The sequence below is a fragment of the Micromys minutus genome, assembly GCF_963924665.1.
Source record: "Micromys minutus genome assembly, chromosome: 31".
NCBI classification, from domain to species: Eukaryota; Metazoa; Chordata; class Mammalia; order Rodentia; family Muridae; genus Micromys; species Micromys minutus.
Genome location: NC_137966.1, coordinates 2,678,795 through 2,693,773, shown reverse-complemented (window position 1 = coordinate 2,693,773; position 14,979 = coordinate 2,678,795). Strand labels below are relative to the sequence as shown.

At 49.3% G+C, this 14,979-nt stretch overlaps 2 protein-coding genes and 1 pseudogene across 3 annotated transcripts in view; 2 read left to right on the top strand and 1 right to left on the bottom strand.

Annotated features, from left to right (window-relative positions):
* Positions 1-719, top strand: part of CCNJL (cyclin J like) — a gene marked incomplete at both ends in the record, with an annotated part of 54,136 nt that extends 53,417 nt beyond the window's left edge. The window contains one exon of the mRNA XM_080942220.1: positions 299-719. Within this exon, the coding sequence (XP_080798346.1) occupies positions 299-719 (421 nt within the window). The remainder of the gene's footprint in view (positions 1-298) is intronic.
* Positions 720-6,336: 5,617 nt separating this feature from the next.
* Positions 6,337-7,089, top strand: LOC308440254 (phosphoglycerate mutase 1-like; annotated as a pseudogene). Its single transcript has one exon. The product of its transcript is annotated as a phosphoglycerate mutase 1-like (transcript).
* Positions 7,090-8,354: 1,265 nt separating this feature from the next.
* FABP6 (fatty acid binding protein 6) lies at positions 8,355-14,278 on the bottom strand (the record flags this gene model as incomplete). Its single annotated transcript, XM_080942547.1, has 4 exons — positions 14,209-14,278; positions 11,439-11,614; positions 9,597-9,686; positions 8,355-8,408 (listed from the first exon to the last, which is right to left on the bottom strand). Exons 1-4 carry the CDS (start codon positions 14,273-14,275, stop codon positions 8,355-8,357), a joined length of 387 nt encoding a protein of 128 aa, XP_080798673.1. The 5' UTR covers positions 14,276-14,278.
* Between the last annotated feature and the right edge of the window lie 701 nt (positions 14,279-14,979).

The following is a 14,979-nucleotide window of genomic DNA, read 5'->3' as shown; positions in this document are numbered from 1 at the left end:
CGGGGGTTAGAGCTAGTCCAGAAGAACCTAGAGAGTATTGATGGTACCCTGCCAAGCGCTGAGATGCCGAGTGAACTGAAGCAGGTGGGACCCAAATTACCTGAGGCTTTAACAGCCAAGATGTGTTGTCACAGGGGCTGCACAGGAGCAGAGAGGTTTAGGGACAGAAACAGCTGCAAGCAAAGACCTGGAGCCTGAGTCTAGTCGGTAGATTGCCTGCCTTGTCTGTGTCCTGATGTGTCATCATAGACTGGTCTGGCACCATCCCACGTACTGACTGGAGCCTTTTTCCTTTTAGAGCATATGACAATGTCCTCAAGGATGCTGTGGCAGTCAAGAGCCAGGCACTGGCCATGGTGCCGGGATCATCATCAACTCCCACCCAAGTGCTGTTCCAACCACCCACCTACCCTACTCTCAGCCAGCTGCCACCAACACTAGCCCAGTTCCAGAGTCCAGCACAGGACCTGTGCTTGGCCTATCGGGACTCATTGCAGGCCCACCGCTCAGGGACCTTGCTCTCAGGAGACACTGGTCCATCCCTCCACACGCCATACCCAACCCTTCAGCCCTTGGATATGTGTCCTGTGCCCGTCCCTGCATCCCTTAGCATGCACACGGCCATAGCGGCTGAACCCAGGCACTGCCTTACCGCCACCTACGGAAGCAGCTACTTCAGCGGGAGCCATATGTTCCCCACGGGCTGTTTTGACAGCTAGGCCGCATTTGGACCACAGGGAAAATCCTGAAAGACCCAGACAAAGGAAGGAAATCACCTAAGATGAGAGCTCTTCCAGGTGAGGCAAAGAACCTAGTACCTTTCAATAGAGAGGATCTGTGCTCTTTAAAAAAAAAAAAAAAACAAACAAGCCAACAAAACAAAACATCCAGGGACATATCTCACCCAACAGCATCTCTCTAGGGAACCTCTTCCTTGTGTGCCTAGAGGACAGAGACATGGCTCTGTGATCATTCCCTTGAGCTATGGGATCCAATGGAACATGTCAGACTTGGACATTGAAGACTGATTCAGACCAGTAGCGCTTCCGGGCTTCTCAAAGACTACTTTTCACAGCTCTGCCACTGAACAAGAAGGGCCACCTGGCATGTTCGTCTGTGTCCCTAGAAGATCCGTCCTGAGTTTTTTTTTTTTTTTCCTCTCCCTAGGTCCGCTCTGTGGGCCCCATGGCCAGTGTTTATGCCCAAGCACTGACCCAGTGCGGTGTGGTGAGCGGCTGTCTTGCCCTTTGTGTTTGAACCCCGAATCTTTTCATTCTTCTAGATATTTCATACACTGCTGCTTCTGGAACAATCAGCTCTCTATCCTGGAGAAAAAAAAAAAAAAAAAAAAAAAGAACCCATCTTGTTTACACACCATGTCAGGGATTTTGTGATACTTGAAAAATTCCGTAGGAGCAAAAAGTTTGAATTGCCACACTGTCTGATCCAAGTGAGGCTGTGTCTTTTACGAACCCAACTTGGGACCAACTGGTAGATAAGGACATCAGGGATACCACACCTCTCAGCTCTGGAAGAGTCCACCCCTGGGATGTTAGTGCTCACCTGTTGGACTTGGATTACTGCCCCCTGGTGGGGGAATGGTGTTGAGAGGAAGACGAACGTTTGAACCGGTCCTCACTTCTCCCCACCACAGGCTTAGGTGCTGAGGTTAAACAGATCCCAGCTTTGAGTTTGGCCAATACTATAACCATACTGTGGAATGTTAGAAACAGGGGAACTGATGTGGTATATCACACCAGCATTGACAGGCAAGAGACTGCTGGAGCAAAAGCCCATGTCTGGGATCTGCAGTGGGAGGGCTCAGGAACGATGTCACCGTGTGCAATATGTTATGACTCTGACTTATATAGCCTGTGCTTAAGATGTTCTTGTGGTTGGTTTTTTGTTTTTGTTTTGTTTTCCTGGTCAGGGGACATGCTGTTCACCCGTCAGAATTGGAAGGGAGGTGCAAAAGACCACAGAAACAAATTGTAATTTTGTTTTGAAATGATTGTGTCTCCATTGGTTTTTGTTTCTTTCCCTTTTTTTGGGGGGGGGCCTTTTTTTTTTTAAGATCGATCTGGTGTAGCTAAGGCTACCCTCAGACTTAATGCATAGCCAAAGCTGGCCTTGAACTCCTGATCCTCCTGCTTCAGCCTCCCATGTTTGCCCACACACACCTTGTCTCCCATCTTCTCTTTTGACTCATTTGCCAATCCAAGAGACCATAGCAGGGACTACCAGGAAGGCAGCTGCATGCTACTGAGTCAGATTTAATGGCGATAGGGCTTTTCTGATCCGGTGAATGTCTCGTGGAAACAGAATAAGGAAAGAACCCGACGCAGATGAGGCGCTGCCATTTTCTCCTTTAGCATGGAAACCTGCACATTCGTTTGTTATTTGTATGTGTGTGTGTGTGTTTTGGCTCCTACCCCTCCCTCCTTTATCAGCCTCTCTGTATTTATATGCAACTGGTTTGGAGTCTTGTATCTGTCTGTTCTGGGCTGGGGCTTTTGAGAGAAGCGTCTCCACCGAGGCCCTAGAACTAGCCTGATTCTCAGGACCAGATGTCCTGCAATAAACACATCACCTGCTCTTGGTCTCTGCTGCCTTTGTCTGGACATCTCTTAGCAGGTCAGCCCTCTCCCCCCCCCACTCGATCTCAGTGGGAGTCTCCTTTGGGTGAGCAGTAAAAGAGATCAAGTGGTTTATGAGCTTTCTCGTGTCTGTGACAAAACGACCCAATCAATAAAGCAGCCTGAAGGAGAAAAATGTGTAATTTTGCTCATGGTTTGAAATGCAGTCCACGGTGGCAGAGAAGCCATGGTGGGCATGAGGAGCTCGTGACAGCTATGGCAGGAGGTCGTTTGCTCACATCTCCGTGGATCAAGAGCAGAAATGGGACAGGAAGTAGAACCAGGTTGTCATTGTCAAGGCTGGGTCCCAAACCCAATAGGTTCTACCACAACGTCCCAAGACAAGGCCACCAGCTGAGGACCAAGTGTTCAAACACACGACCTTTTACCACATTGGAGCTGTCAGCAGGAAGACCAAGGCCTGTGGACCTCAGGCCTTCCCTGAGCAGAAGAATGAGTAAACTTGGCCTCCCAACCTGCTCTCCCGCATCGACCATTGCTCTTCAAAAGCAACCCAGTGGTAGATTGACTGCAAGGAATTGATGCGCACAGCCATGGAAAACTGGCAAACCCTGAGCTCTTAGACTTCATGCCAGCAGGTTAACAGCTGACCTGCTACAGCAGTGAAGTCTATACTTGGCAGGGTCAGCTATCAAGCCAACTTGGGTAATTTCTTTGTTGCAACCTTGAGCCCTGCATTCCTCTTCTGGGAAACTTAAAACATTGTTCTTTAGCTAGTTCAGTGGGACCCCATCCACCTGCTGTTTTTGAAGCCACACATCTAAGAAATAAGAAAATCTGGGAGAAAAATCATCACAGCAACACCTAGACTAGCTTTTTATTAAACAATGGCACTACAGCCTCACAGAGTGAGCCTGCATGATTAGCTAGAGTTGGTAGCCCTTGGGAGACAATTGGCCAGGCTCTCCTAACCTGTTTTTACATATTAAAATGAGGGTGGTGACCACACTTGCCTGCTGGGGTCTCATGACCAACAATAGAATATGCATCAAGGCCAGCATCTTTAAAATAATGGTGATTATTATACAACTCCTAAAATCTAAGATGGACTGCTACTTATGATGACAATAATTGCATTTTGCTTCTAGTAACATCAGACTATGTTGCCCAGGCTGGTCTTGAACACCCGGATTCAACTGACCTTCCCATCTGGGCCTCCCAATCAGCAAAGACAGATTCAAGGGCTGAGAATGTAGCTCCGTGGCTGGGCTGCAGAGTACTTGGCTACCATGCACAGAAGTCTGGTTGTAGTCCCCAGTACCACTGAAGGTAGAAAAGGCAAAGAGGGAAAGAAGGAAGGGAAAGCAAAAGGCAGAGAGAAGATGGCTAAGTTGGTATGGTGCTTGCCTTCCAAGGATGAAAACCTGAGGCCAGATCTCCAGAACTCGCATCTTTATGTGCCAGACACAGTATTGTACATCCACAGTCCCAGCACTTGTACAGCAAGATGGGAGGTGGAGACAATACTCTTTATGTGCTCCATGCAGCTTCATATGCAGCAAGAAGACACCTAGTGTCAAGTAAGGACCATGTCGAAGTTGCCCTCTGACCCCCCACACATGGGTGCACTTGCAGAACATATATCACACATATATCACACACAGATGTTTTTCTTAAAGGTAAAACAGTCATCCATGGTAGCCTACTACCTACTGCCATCATCAGTGGGTAGAGGCAGGAGGATTGTGAGTTTGAGGTGAGTCTGGGCTACACTGTGAGACCCCAGCTCAAAACTACAATGTGTGTGGTAAAATAAACCACAGTCTCCACTGAGGTGGAGAATGGCACAGTGTGCTCTCAGCCCCTCTGCTCTGTTTGGCAGGGAAGGCATTATGAGCACTGCCATCCCGTGGGGTGTCTGGCTGGGTTGATCTTCTAAGGCATAAAGAGTGAGGCCATACTGAGGATGTCACTCAGCAACCATGTCTTGGTAGAGAGCAGAAACAGCACTCACTCACGGTTCGCAAGACCCACTGAGGCAAGGGGCTCTGGGCTTAGGCGACTCAGATAAAATAAATTGAGTGCATGAAGAGTAATGAATTCTCCTGGACACATCCTTTCCTGTGGCTTTATTCCCCATCTGTTACCATGGAGACCATTGAACTTTTGGCCCGGTGGTGTGAGCTCTAGGCAATGCTGAGCCACGGAGTCACAGCCCTAGCTTTCAAGCAGAAAGAGCAACGGATTTCTTCCAGACATGGATACTCTGTTTAGACTTTGTTGCCACATCAGATCATGACTAGAAAAGGTTAAGGAAAAAAGAAGAAGCAGAGATGGCTTTATGCACAAGTGTGCAGGCCCACATACACACCCTTAATCCCAGCAGGCAGGCTGATTATTGGGTCTGAAGCCAGCCTAGTTTATATAATGCCAGGGATACATATTGAAACTCTGTTAAAACACACACACACATGCAAACACGTGCACACGCACACACAAGCAAAAGTGGCCTTAAAAGGTTCCCAAGGGCTATCTGTCTGAATTCAGCACATCAAACCTGAGCAAGTACAGAATGACCTGGAACCTTCTGTAAGAGGGACGGGGCCCAGAATCTGCATGTTTAGTCAGCTTCCTCATAAGACGGATGTGAGAATTTTCCAGAAATCCAGGGATGATGAAATATACAAGGGCTGGCTGGCATGCTCAGAGGAGAATGCACATCTGGACCCGTGAGTTCTCAGCCTCTCTGTTGTACAGCTAGGTATGGTTGTGCACACCTGTAGTCTTGGCCCTGGGGAGGCAGATGAGTGGAGTTCTCCACAAACAAACCAAAAACCCCACCTTGGTCCCATACTGTATTTCTTTCACTGAGCTGTGTGAAGGGTTGTGACATCCAGACTCCTTTTCCTAGGAGAACCTGCTTCCTTCTGGGCTCATACTGCAAATGCCTGGCTCCTGACACTTCATCTCCATGCAATGGGCTCCTTGCCTGTTGTACCAGCGGACAGCAGCCAAGGTCACATTGGGAACCAAATGGTTGTATTCTGTGATTGAGTGGGGTGCTTGAGGTCTTGGGTTATGTTGCAAATGGATTCTGCAGTACCTTGAATTCTCATTCTGTATTTGCATCAAACCATCCAGGATGCTCTTGTTTAGCGTCTCCTTGGTAACAGGGAAGCCCTAAGCTCAATCTTTGGGAACTTTCCCACTTGCCGCTCACAAGCCCTTTTCACACAAGAAATTTTTTACATGAATGGGATATATGGGGATCTAGAATAAGCATATGGATCAAATTTACCGATAATAAATCATATTCATTTCAAGACAATTTTAGATTTATTCATTTTATTTATGTAAATACACTGTAGCTGTCATCGGATCCCATTACAGATGGTTGTGAGCCACCATGTGGTTGCTGGGATTTGAACTCAGAACCTCTGGAAGAGCAGTCGGTGCTCTTAGCCACTGAGCCATCTCTCCAGCCCAACAATTTTAAATGCATAAAATTTAGCACCTATTAAAGCAGATTTGCATATTAGTGAGATAGATATGCATTTTAGAAATTTTACATGAAGAGCTAAGATTCTGGCTGAACGTCACGGAACATACTGGCATCTTTGATATAGTGAGTTTGAGACAAGCCCAGGCTGGATACCTTGTTACAACCAACCCATAAACAAATGTAATGTTTAAAAAAAAAAAAAAAGTAAGGAGTTGCTGCATCCTCTGTCCATCGCCCATGGCTGCCTACAAACTGTGCTGATCAGGCTTGGCGAGAGCACCTGGAACCTGGAAAACCACTCCAGCCGCTGGTACGACCCGGACCCGAGCCTGGTGGGCCAAGAGGAGACAAAGTGCGGCGGGCAGGCGCGGGCGTTGCGAGATGCTGCCTATGAGTTTGACATCTGCTTCGCCTCCGTGTGAAAGAGAGCAAGCCGATTCCTCTGGACAGTCCTGGATGGCAGGGACCAGATGTGGTTGCCGGTGGTCAGGACTTGGCGCCTCAGTGAGCAACACTGTGAAGGTCTAACAGGTCTCAGTAAAGCAGAAACTGCTGCTGAGCATGGTGAGGCACAGGTATCTAGAGACGATCTTACAATGTCCCGCTGCCTCCAGTGGAGCCTGATCATCCCTTCTACATCGCAGGCAGGCATACCTTACTGAGGGCCAGCTGCCCTCCTGTGAGAGCCTGAAGGACACTTGCCAGAGCGCTGCCCTTCTGGAATGAAGAAATTGTCCCCCAGATCAAGGAGGGGGTCAATTGCTCCCCATGGCAACAGCCTTTGGGGCATCATCTCTCAGAAGAGGCCATCATGGAGCTGAACCTGCCGAGGGGCTTTCCCATCGTCTATGAACTGGTGACTTGAAGGCCACCAAGCCCACGCAGTTCCTGGGAGATGACACCAGGAACTTTCCTTGGATGAAAAGTCAGATGTGGCAAGCACTCCAAAGGAAGAAGATGGAAACAGCCCTGTTCTGTGCTCTAGGTTAGGCCCACTGTAGTGAGGGGCCAGCAGGCTGCCTGCCTGCTCTGCTCCATTCTGCCCTGTGCCTGGACAGTTTCCCATCAGTAGACACAAACCTGCTACTTCAGAGGATTTCTTAAGCCATGGCTCTAGTCCCCACCCCCCCGAGGGACCACGATTGCCAGTGTAAGGAATTCCCAGGAGTCATTAAAAAAAAAAAAAGGACTCAAATAGTATGCAAAAAGCAGAGTGTTTACTTCTGCAGCATGCAGACTGTCACCCCCACCATCCCACCATGAGTTAGGATAGGCTTGTCCTGTGTTCACAAGGCTGCCTAGAAAGCCTCACTCAGCAGAGATGAATAGCCACATAGACAGAGCCTCCCTTCCCTGGCCTTCCAGAACCTTTATCCTCTGGCTCCTCCCTGAAGTCATATGCGATTAAGGCAGCTCTGCGTGCAACAGGCGATAGGGCCAGGCTGGGTTCGGCACCCCTGCCACAAGGGGTGTAAACAGTCGACAAGCCCAGCTGCAATAATGCTCTTGCACAGGGGCACTGCCGGACTCCCCAGGATTGCAGTTGTTTGGCTCAGAGGATATTAGCATAACAGGTGTCCTCTCAGATACGTGTGTGTGTGTGTGTGTGTGTGTGTGTGTGTGTGTGTGTCTGTGTGTGTGTGTGTGTGTGTGTGTCTGTGTGTGTGTGTGTGTGTGTCTGTGTGAGGTATGGGTGTGGTGTATGAGCACACACATGGCAGTCACAGGAAGATATGGGGGGGGTTGCCCTGTGTGTCTCCCCTCCTTCATTGAACCAGGATATCTCACTGAACCTGGAGGTAGGCTGGAGGCCATGAAGTCCTCAAGATTCTGCAGTCACTACTCTCGACAGAGCTGGGGTCACAGGTATAGGCACAGCCACGCCCGGATTTGAACTCAAGTCTTCATGCCTGCTGAACACTCTCAGCCTCTCAGCCGTCCCTGTAGCTCCGCACTGTGCCCTTAAAGGAGCCTACCAACAACACAGAGGCACACGGCACAAGATGCCCACAGAAGTGTACCACGGCCTCCAAGGACACAGCACTGCATCCCACATTCAACACTCACACCTCCCTCTACCGTGGGAGAGCCCTCAGGTCCCTCGGGGCCAACAGCTGGCCTGCTTGAATGCTTCCCGGGGCTGCCCTGAGACTCCCGGAAACAGAAACAAAGAAACTCTGGAGCTAGCAGAGTTTCCATAGCATGCTTTTATTGGTGGGTTGTGCTTGCAGCCCCTCAGAGCCCAGCCCAGTGACTCAAGCCAGCCTCTTGCTTACACGCTCATAGGTCACATCACCGATGGTGGAGATCTGAAAGAAGAGACCACATCAGAGGGAGTCAGTGTGCTCCCCCCCTCCCCCGCAGTGGCACTGACGTCATCGAGGGGTGTGGCCGAAGGAAGGCCAGCTAACATTGTTGGGTTATGGGTGGATGGATGCAAGGCAGGCTCCCTGCTTTCTGGGCCTTAGATTACAGGCCAGTTACGGGAGTCACATTGCAGAGAAAATGTGGTAAAACGCTGAACCGGGGCAGGAGTGAGGGCATGTTAGCCCCTAGGCTATCACCACTCCTTTTGACCACCGTATGCCAGGCCCCTTTTCACACTATTCCGTCTCTAATTCCCAAGAGCCCCAGGAGGTTGTTCCCATCACACAGAGGAGCAAACTGAGGGTTGGTTCAGTGTTTGAAGATTAAGTCTTGTGGACACAAACCTGGGCTCTCTGTGTCCGGCCCTCAGCTCTCCCTTGCACGCCTAATTTAGAAACTAGGACCCACTGACGTTACATAGGAAAGTGTTTATGGCTCTCATCAAATCTTCCAACAGGCCAGATTTCACCCAGAGCAGAAGATGCTAACTTTGATTCTTTTCCTATGTGTGTGGGTAAAAACGTGGCGCATGCAGAGGTCAGACAACAGCCGGCAAACTGCGCTCACCTTCCATCACGTGGGTCTCAGGAATTGAACTCAGTTCCTCAGGCTTGACAGCAAGCCCGTTGACCCTGTGGTCTGCCTTTGTCCTCTTTATCCTTCCTTTTCTAATGCTTCGACACCATTTCATTGGTTTTCTCTCATTTGATTTTGACAGCACTAAGGGGTGAACCCAGGATCTCGTGCACAGGCAAACATTTTCCACTGAGATATATCCTCTGACCTCCGTGTGAGTGCGTGCGTGTTTGCGGTCAGTGTCTCGCTCTAGTCAAGGCTGACTGCTTTGGCCTCCGGAGAGTTGGGATGATAGGCATTTGCCACCATGATTAGATGTATTTTAGTCCTACAAGAAAGAAACCTGGCTAGACAAGAAAGAAACCTGGCTAGACAAGAAAGAAACCTGGCAGTGTGGCCTACTGATCCTCTAGGAGAGGCTGAGAATGTCCTCAGGAAGTCAGCTAGTGTGGCCGTGCCTCTGTGCTGTGTGACCCGAGGCAAGCCACGGGCTGTCCCTGAGCCTCACCAAGCACCTCTTTAAAGTAGAAACAGTAAGAATGTTGCACACTCACCTCCACCAACTTGTCACCCACGATCTCCGAGGTCTGGTGATAGTTGGGGTAGTCGAATACCACCTTGCCGCCCTCCATCTTCACGATAGCCTGCGAGAGAGAGGAAGTGTTGGACATGAAACCTCTGGTCGTGGTCTAATGATTCCCTTTTTTGGCATCGCTTAGGTCGTTTTTAAGAATAACACACGTAGGGCTGGCTCCGACGACAGAGTAGTTGCCTGCCATTCCCAAGGGTCTCAAAAACAAGGGGAAGGGAGGGGACGGCAGAAAAGAATGCTCAGTTGGTAAGGAAACTAGAGTTTGAATCACCAGCACTCACATTAAAAAAAAAAAAAAGCTGGTCATGCAGTGTATGCCTCTAACACCACCCCACACCTCACCACCCCACACCTCACCACCCCACCCCACACTACCCCATACCACACCACCCCACACCATACCACACCACCTCACACCACACCACCCCACACCACCCCACACCTCACCACCCCACACCATACCACACCATACCTCACCACCTCACACCATACCACACCACACCACCCCACACCTCACCACACCACCCCACACCACCCCACACCTCACCACCCCACACCTCACCACCCCACCCCACACCACCGTACACCACCCCACACCTCACCACCCCACACCACACCACCTCACACCACACCACCCCACACCACCCCAAACCACACCACACCACACCACCCCACACCACCCCAAACCACACCACCCCACACCACACCACCCCACACCACCCCAAACCACACCACCCCACACCACCCCACACCACACCACCCCACACCACCCCAAACCACACCACCCCACACCACACCACCCCACACCACACCACACCACACCACCCCACACCACACCACCCCATACCACCCCACACCACCCCACACCTCACCACTCCACACCACCCCACACCATACCACACCACCCCACACCACCCCAAACCACACCACCCCACACCACACCACACCACCCCACACCTCACCACCCCATACCACCCCACCCCACCCCACACTACCCCATACCACACCACCCCATACCATACCACACCACACCACACCATACCACACCACACCACACCACATTACCCCCATACCATACCACCCCATACCACACCACACCACACCACATTACCCCCATACCATACCACCCCATACCACACCACCTCACACCACATTACCCCCATACCATACCACCCCATACCACACCACCTCACACCACATTACCCCCATACCATACCACCCTCAATGAGAGACATAGATGGTAGATAGGTGGACAGATACATGACAGAGAGATAGATAATAGATTGAGAGATGATAGGTATAAATATAGGTAGGTAGGTAGAAAGACAGACAGACAATTCAGTAAGTGTCTGAGGTGAGTTACATGAAATGCTCAGCTGTGTGTGTGTGTGTGTGTGTGTGTGTGTGTGTGTGTGTCTTCAGACAGGATTTCTCTGTGTATCCCTGGCTGTCCCAGAACTATGTAGACCAGATTGGCCTGGAACTCTGCCCCCCAAGTCCTGAGATTGGTGCTGTGCACAGCCCACTGTGACACCCAGCCTACCAGCTTTTTGTGTCTGTCTTGGGTGTATGTTGTGTTTCTGGCTGATGGCAGAAACGTTAAACTACCAGGTAAGAAAGCTTTTCATGGGAGGAGGACAACATTTGAAATGTAAATAAGTAAAATGAAAGAGAATTAAAAAAGAAAGAAAAGCAAGCTTTCCATGCTGAAGGCTCGGCCTGGGGAGCAGAGGGTCATATCTAAGCTAGAGAAGCTGACTTCTGGCCTGGGGAGACAGAGATGAGCAACCAGAGGGCCTCTCACCTTGAACTTCTTGCCCCCCGTGGTCTGCATTTCACATTCTTTGCCGATGGTGAACTTGTTGGTCATGATGTTACCCCCAGAGTAAGACTGGGACCAGGTGAAGTCCTGTCCGTCCTGCTGGACCTCTGTGATGATCTTGAAGTTACGTCCCCTTTCAATCACGTCTCCTGGGAGACCTGGGCCCAGTGACAAGCAAAACACATGGGATCTACTTAGAGCCCTGTGATGTGGTGAGGGAGATTGTCTCCCCAGAGGCAGGCTCGCCTGCAGATCTGAACACAGTGTCTGAAATACAGACGGCACGTGCTTTCAAAGTCCAGCTCTGCCAGGGGACCAGTGCTTACACAGCACCATCTCACAGTGTGGTGGCAGTAAGGTCCAACCCTCAGAGCTGAAGTGAGCACTAAATTCAGTGTGGTTGTATCTCTCACAGCTCCTCATGACTACTTGATGCTCTTCAATAACAGCAAATTGTGGGGGCTGGGGAGATGGCTCAGTGATTAAAAGCACTTCTTACAGAGCATCTGGGTTCAGTTCCCAGCACCCACATGGCTCCTCACAACCTTCTGAAACACTGGTAAACAGACATACATAGGAGAAAAGCACTCACATACATTAAAAAATCCTAATTAAAAAAATACCAGATCTTCCCACAGTAATATATCAATATTGCAAAAGTTTGCCTAGCCCAGGAAGTTTTAGAATGAATGCAACCTTTCAGATTGAGTCTGCTTTTTTTTCCTAAGATTTATTTATGTTATTTATTTAGTTAGTTATGAGTGCACTGTTGCTATTGTCAGACACACCAAAAGAGGGCATCAGATTTCATTAAAGATGGTTGTGAGCCACTGTGTGGTTGCTGGGAATTGAACTCAGGACCTGTGGAAGAGCAGCCAGTGCTCTTAACCACTGAGCCATCTCTACAGATTGAGTCTTCTAATACTTCTATTTTATAAGAAACTGGGGCTGGAGAGCGGGCTCAAAAGTTAAGAACACTTACTGCTCTTGCAGGGTTTGGTTCCCAACACCCATATGGCAATTTACAGCCATCTGTAATTCCAACTGTAAGGAATCTAGTGCCCTCGTCTGACCTCTGGGGACCTGAGGCACTTACATATACAGGCAAAACTCTAACAGATATAAAATAAAAATGAATAAATCTTACAGTGCGTGCGCGAGCACACACACACACACACACACACACACACACACACACACACACACAAGAAATGAAGACTCAGAAGAAAAAGTAGCCTGCCCACAAGGCCTTATGGGACAGAGGGACAGGGCTCTGTTTTCAGGGCCACTGTGACCCAACAGAAGGACAAAAGGTACAAGAGACTGTTCATTGGTCTCATGGAACTATCCTTTTTTTTTTTAACAGTCCCACAAGCCCTGGACTGTGGATGACCTTGAACTTCTGACCTTCCTTCCACGTTTCCTGAAAGCTGGGATTACAGGCACTCACTGCTTATGCGGTGCTGGTGATAGAACCAGGGCATATGCCGACTACCACCCGAGCTCCATCTGACCCTTGGCGATCACATGGCCTCAATGCTTGTGCACAGAAATGTTGATAGGACTGTCCAATCCACTTCTCTTTGACACTTTGCAACTGACCGGTGTCTAAGGTCAACTCACCACAGACCATTGTCAAAAGGCAAGCAGCAACAACAACAACAGCAACTGGTCTCTCTACCCAAAATGCACAGTAAGGGAAGAAAGTTTGTTGATTAGCTATGTGGACTGTCTCGTTAAACCTGGTTTCTATATTAACTTTTTGGTCATCTCTCCCTAGCAGGATATATTGACACTATTCATGATAGGGCTCTGAGTGTTAATGACCTCTGTCACTGACTTAGGTAAATCATGCTGAGGTGCCTTGTCAAGAATATTGGGACAGTGGACTGGAGAGATGACACTTAAAACAAAACCAAAAGATCCCAAATAATGGTACAGACTTTGCATGTAGCAGACGTTAAATAACTTTGAGTAGGACTAGGGATGTGGCTCAACTGATACAATGCTGAGGTTGCATGAGTGAATCCCTGGTCCTCAGCACTACGTAAAACACGATATGCATATGCCTATGGTCCCAGCATCAGAAAGAGAGGCAAAGGGATCAAAATTTCAAAGATATCCTCAGCCACATGGCGGTTTTGAGGCCAGCTTAGACTACATGAGACCCTACTTCTAACAACAATAATAAAAACATTTGAACAATTAAACATCAGATCTCTACTTCACCAATCACTACTATGTGGCCTTAAATGTTGATACAACTTTATCTGAGCCTCCTGCCTTCCATACACAAAGTAGAGATACTAAAATTCTCTAAGTCTTTTAAAATCAAAGGATGTGTTACAGCTTTGGTTATCCTTAGAAACAGAACAGAGTATTTGCTCAACAAAAGTGTGAATGGATGGTTGGTTGGTTGGTTGGTTGGTTGGTTGGGTGGTTGGTTGGTTGGGTGGGTGGGTGAGTGGATGGATGGATGGATGGATGGATGGATGGATGGATGGATGGATGGATGGATGGATGGATGGATGGATGGATGGATGAATAGATGGATGAATGGATGGATGGATGGATGGATGGATGGATGGATGGATGGATGAATAGATGGATGAATGGATGGATGGATGGATGGATGGATGGATGGATGGATGGATGAGTTCTGTCCTAATCTACCCCAAGAGTTTAGGTTCCTATCCCAGAGCTGGTTATAAGCAGCCAGCCCCAAGGAAGGGACACAAAGAAGTTCACTCACCCAGACGCTTCATGAACTCGTCGTAATTCTTCTCACTCTCAAATTCATATTTGCCACTGAAGGCCATGGTGCTGGGAGAGAGCTGGCAGCCAAGAGAAGCTGAGGAAGAAGGTTGGTACTGAGGAGTCTGGAGTCCTAGCTTATAAACACTCCCAACTACCAAGGTTTAGCCCCAAAGTCACCCCACTTCCCAGTCCTGCCCCTAACCGGGAGGTGCTTGATGTTTTATGATGTGGGCAGGAGCCCCAAGGTTATTCACCTTGGGAAAAACCACCTATAGTCCTATTACCAGTCTCAGCAAGGCCAAGGCCAGGACAGCCTCAGAGTGGTCATTCACCTCTCTGCTCATCCCCTCTCTGCCCATCCCCAACCTGTCCTCAGCCTCCAGTCACCAAGTACTGTGCACAGAACTGCATGTGGCAGTCTGGAAGACATGAGCCTTCCCCGGGGAACACCCAGGCCAACCTAGACCCAAGTCACACAAGTGCGGTCTGTAAGCTACATGTCATAGGAGCCACTTTACATATGGGGCTCCGGTCTTCGGGGTGACAGATGCCAGTTTTGCTTGTGGGGTGGCTCCTGGGCCACACTAAAGTAGCAATCATGTAAAAGTCCTCATCAGCACCTTCACTGTTATTGCTGTTAATTACGAAGTTTCACCTGGGCACTGTGGCTGACACCTATAATCCTGGTACTTGGGGAGCTGAAGCAGGAGGATTGTTATAAGACCAAGAATGGGCTACAGAGCAAGACCCTGTTTCAGGAACAAAC